A 3,973-nucleotide genomic window follows, 5' to 3' on the forward strand; every position below is an offset into this window, starting at 1 on the left:
CTCCACCTAGCTGCCCCCTGCCCACCTTTATTCTTATAAATTGCGGGCAAGAGAAGACAACAGTCCCTTTGGTAAGCAACATAGTCTGTTGGAAGAAAAAAAACCTGGTTTTGAATGGACAACCAGGCTGGAAATCTACCTCTGATACACATTACCAGAGCAACTCTTACGTTTGTGCCAGCAAAGACTTAGGGATTCTAACAGAGAAAAATCTGTGACTATGTCCATTACTCATTGGTTGGGTTGGTCTGTTAAATGTGCTATCACCTTTAACCCCAGAGTTTGCCTTCTTCATCCCAGCTTTTGTGCAAAGAAAACCAGGATATAGACCCCCCCCCAATCTACCCTATCTCATTCCCTTGAGGCCATGACAGATGAGCAGACTAAAAATGGTCTGTCTCTACTCCCTTGAAATGCACGCATGCACACACGCGCACACACACAGAGGCAAGCGTGCACACACATGCACACTTGCACACGTGCTAAAAACTCCTATCTGCCTTTCGGTCCAATGAGGATTTTGTGGCTCTCAGCAGTGAAAGGTTGGACTACAATGTCTCTCAGGCCTCCTCTAGATTCTTGACTGGTGAAGCTTCTATGGCTCTTAACCAGTGTCCTACCTAGCATCCCTTTGGGGACATTCATATCCATAGGATGGGTCCACAGAGGGGTGACTGCTACTGCGTCCTTCTGGGCTCCAGGGCTAACCCTGAGGAATACAGAGAGCTTCCCCTTTCACAACAGGTCAATCATGGGACAGCCAGAAGAGCTGGCACAAAAATATCCACAGCTGCCCTCCCAAAAAACCCCAAAATAAACCTGGGGCACACTGTCCCATTGTACAAACACAAAAACCCTGGGGAGAATGACCTCCAACTGAAAACACAAAGGGAGTGAGATTCCTGTGTAGAGAACATGTTGGGGCAAGGAGAGCTTGGGGCCCCTGCCCTTGTGACTCCTTCTGAACTCATGGTGGGGTTAGGAGCTCCAAGGGATAGGGGTTTCAGCTGTCCTTTACACTTGTAGGGCCTCAGAGGCCTAGGCTAGTCACCCAGGCCTCAGTCTTCTGGGGCTGTCACTGGGAAGAGCCCAATAGCCCAAGCTGGTTTTGAAGAAAAAATATTAATACTGAAATAGTCATGTCTGCTAAAATGGAGCAGCTAGAGGGCGCCACAGTACATAGAGTGCTAGGCCTAAAGGCAGGAAGACTCTTCTTCATGACTTTAAATCTGGTCTAAGACACTTACCAGTTGTGTGACCTTGGCCAAGTCATTTCACCATCTGCTTCAGTTCCTCACCTGTAAAATTAACTAGAGAAGGAAACGAAAAATCACTTCAGCATCTTTGCCAAAAAACCCCAAATGAGATCATAAAGAGTCAGACATGACTGAAAAGATTGAACAAAAATTTCCCAGAACAAAGTTTGCTAATTTCACATTATTCTCAATCCAAATATTTCTAGCTCAGAGAGAGAAATGTCTGGAGTGGTAGAGAGTCTCCCATGTGTCAGACACCTCTGTCTATGATGATCTGAAGTGGCACTCAAAGGAATATTGACTAAGAAAAATGTCATAATATTATAAAATATTCAGGACTTTACATACTATTTTAACTAATGCAGCAAGGATGATAGAATAAACAACTCAGGTCTTTCTTTGACATCTTCCCTTGGCACTGAGAGGGCCTCTCTGTGACCACAATCCTTTGAAAAGAAATGACATTTCCTTTGGTGATAATAATAATAGTTATTATTTATATAGCAGAAACTGCTTTTAAAATATTAACTTCTTTTATCTGCACAACAAACAACCCTGGCTGGAAGGTGCTATTGCTACCTCCCACTTTTCATGGACGAGGAAACTGAGGCAGGCAGAGGCAAAGTGACTTGTTGAGGTTTACACAGCTAGGAAGTATGTGAACTGAGGTCTTCCTGCCTCACTTTGCCCATGGCTCAACCTAGTTGTTTTGTTTTATTTGTTTTTTTGGTGAGGCAATTGGGGTTAAGTGACTTGCCCAGGGTCACACAGCTAGTAAGTGTCAAGTGTCTGAGGCCGGATTGGAACTCAGGTCCTCCTGACTCCAGGGCCGGTGCTCTATCCACTGCGCCACCCAGCTGCCCCTTCAACCTAGTTGTTTATGAGGCAAAAATCTAAGCCAGATCTGAGAAAGCTGGATATGATACAGAGCTGCAGCAGGAGGCAAGAAGAGCTGAATTCAAATCTATATTTAGTTGGAGGGCCCTGGACAGGTCATGTAATTTCTTCCTGCCTCAGTTTCCTCATCGGTAAAATGGCAGAATTAGCTCCCACCTTTCATGGCTGTTGGGAGGGTGAAATGACGAGATATATTGAAAGCGCTTTTGCAAACCTTGATGTGCTCCAGCAATTCTGGCTTGGCTTGTTACTGTCTGGATTTTTGTCTCCCACATGCACCCCCCCGCCCCCCATCACTAATTCACTTTCCCTAAGAAAGAGCTTACTTTGGGTTCCACTCATATTCCTACAGGGGAAATTCTGAGAAGTGTCTTATGTTGGAGAAAAGATGATTTCTTGGTATTTTCAGATAAACGAAAAAGAAGAGGTCTTTACCCTGGGCTGAGCAGAGCCCCACAAGTTGTTGGGATGGAAGCCCTGCCCTTCAGACTGGCTTAGGAAACAGGGGAACAGAAAGAAACAAGACATGAAGGTGAGTCTGGGCACCCTTGGCCTGATGTGAAGGCCAAGGGCCTATCTGATTTGGGGTAAGGTCTGCAATAGCGCCAAGTTTAGTGGGAGTAAGTTTTTGTCTCAGTTCCCCATCTGAGTCTCTCAGTGTGCCTAGGACCACTGTACCACAAGGCACAATAATAGTCAGCCTCATCCTCAGGCTGGGCCCCCTTGATGGTGAGGGCAGCTTTGTCCCCAAGGAGGGACCCTGAGAACCGGGCAGGGACCCCTGGTACAAGATTGTTGGTATCATAGATGAGCTGCCTCGGAGTCTGGCCAGATTTCTGCTGGATCCATGCAGGATAGTGCCCAGAGGTGACCGCCCCTGTGCTGGAGCTGCAGGTCAGGGTGACTGTTCCTCCTGGGATCACAGTCAGAGATGGCTCCTGAGTCACCACAGCCTGAGAACTGACCCCTGAAACCAACAGGACAGACACAAATGTCAGTAATGGGGAGAGGGGCATCGCTGCCAAGGCTCCTTATTTCATGCCCAGCTCTCCCCTCCACACCCCATGAGCACAGGGATTCCCTCCTCCCAACCTTGGCAGACAGTGAGCACCCAGAGGAGGAAAGGAGTCGGGTCCATGGTGTAGATCCTCTGCTCCCTGAGGCCCCAGAGCTGGGGCTGGGCTCCTGCCCCTGCTTCTTATCCCCTACTCTACCCCATCCTGGGAGGATGGAGCCTCACTTCATGCAAATATTGCTCCCCACTACAGCTCTCTGACCCCAGTGTCGAGGGCCCCTGTTGGCAAATGGTGGGACAGTGTGTGCCTTGGCTGTGTGGTTACTCCACTGGGCATAGCCAGGAAGCAGCTGCTACTATGGTAGACATCAATGAACACACAGAGACACCTGCCAACTCTGGATGTGGTTGTGTGGGGTCTGGGCTGTGACCACCCCCCATGATTCAGACATGGTAATCCCACAGTGCCCCCTGCTGGAACCAACATCCAAAGCCACCTAATGTCATTGAGGACACACCAAGGATAGGTAGAGCCTCCAGAAGGTAACTGCATTTCCCATCTGCCCCCAGGCCATCATCCCCTTAAGCTGGGTCCTCACCTCTACACAGTAACTAAGAACAGCACACTCAGTCCTTGGTCTGGAGTCACAATGAAGTCATTGCTCCAGTGTCCCCTATGAGCTGCATAAAACATGGTCTCCTAGAGATGGAAGGTGTTTCGGGGCTGCCACAATTGAGAAGGTGGGAAATTTGCTCCAGAAGCTGCTTCTAGCCACTTAAAGAGGACACTACCTCCTCTCCCACA

General features: G+C 48.4%; 1 gene segment (V, D, J or C); it reads right to left on the reverse strand.

The window, feature by feature from the left end:
• Positions 1 to 2,764: 2,764 nt before the first annotated feature.
• On the reverse strand, positions 2,765 to 3,321 carry LOC122748480. The segment is given in 2 exon segments: positions 2,765 to 3,120; positions 3,246 to 3,321. Coding segments are annotated over 2 exon segments (402 nt in total).
• Between the last annotated feature and the right edge of the window lie 652 nt (positions 3,322 to 3,973).

This window comes from Dromiciops gliroides, chromosome 3 (assembly GCF_019393635.1).
Source record: "Dromiciops gliroides isolate mDroGli1 chromosome 3, mDroGli1.pri, whole genome shotgun sequence".
NCBI classification, from domain to species: domain Eukaryota; kingdom Metazoa; phylum Chordata; class Mammalia; order Microbiotheria; family Microbiotheriidae; genus Dromiciops; species Dromiciops gliroides.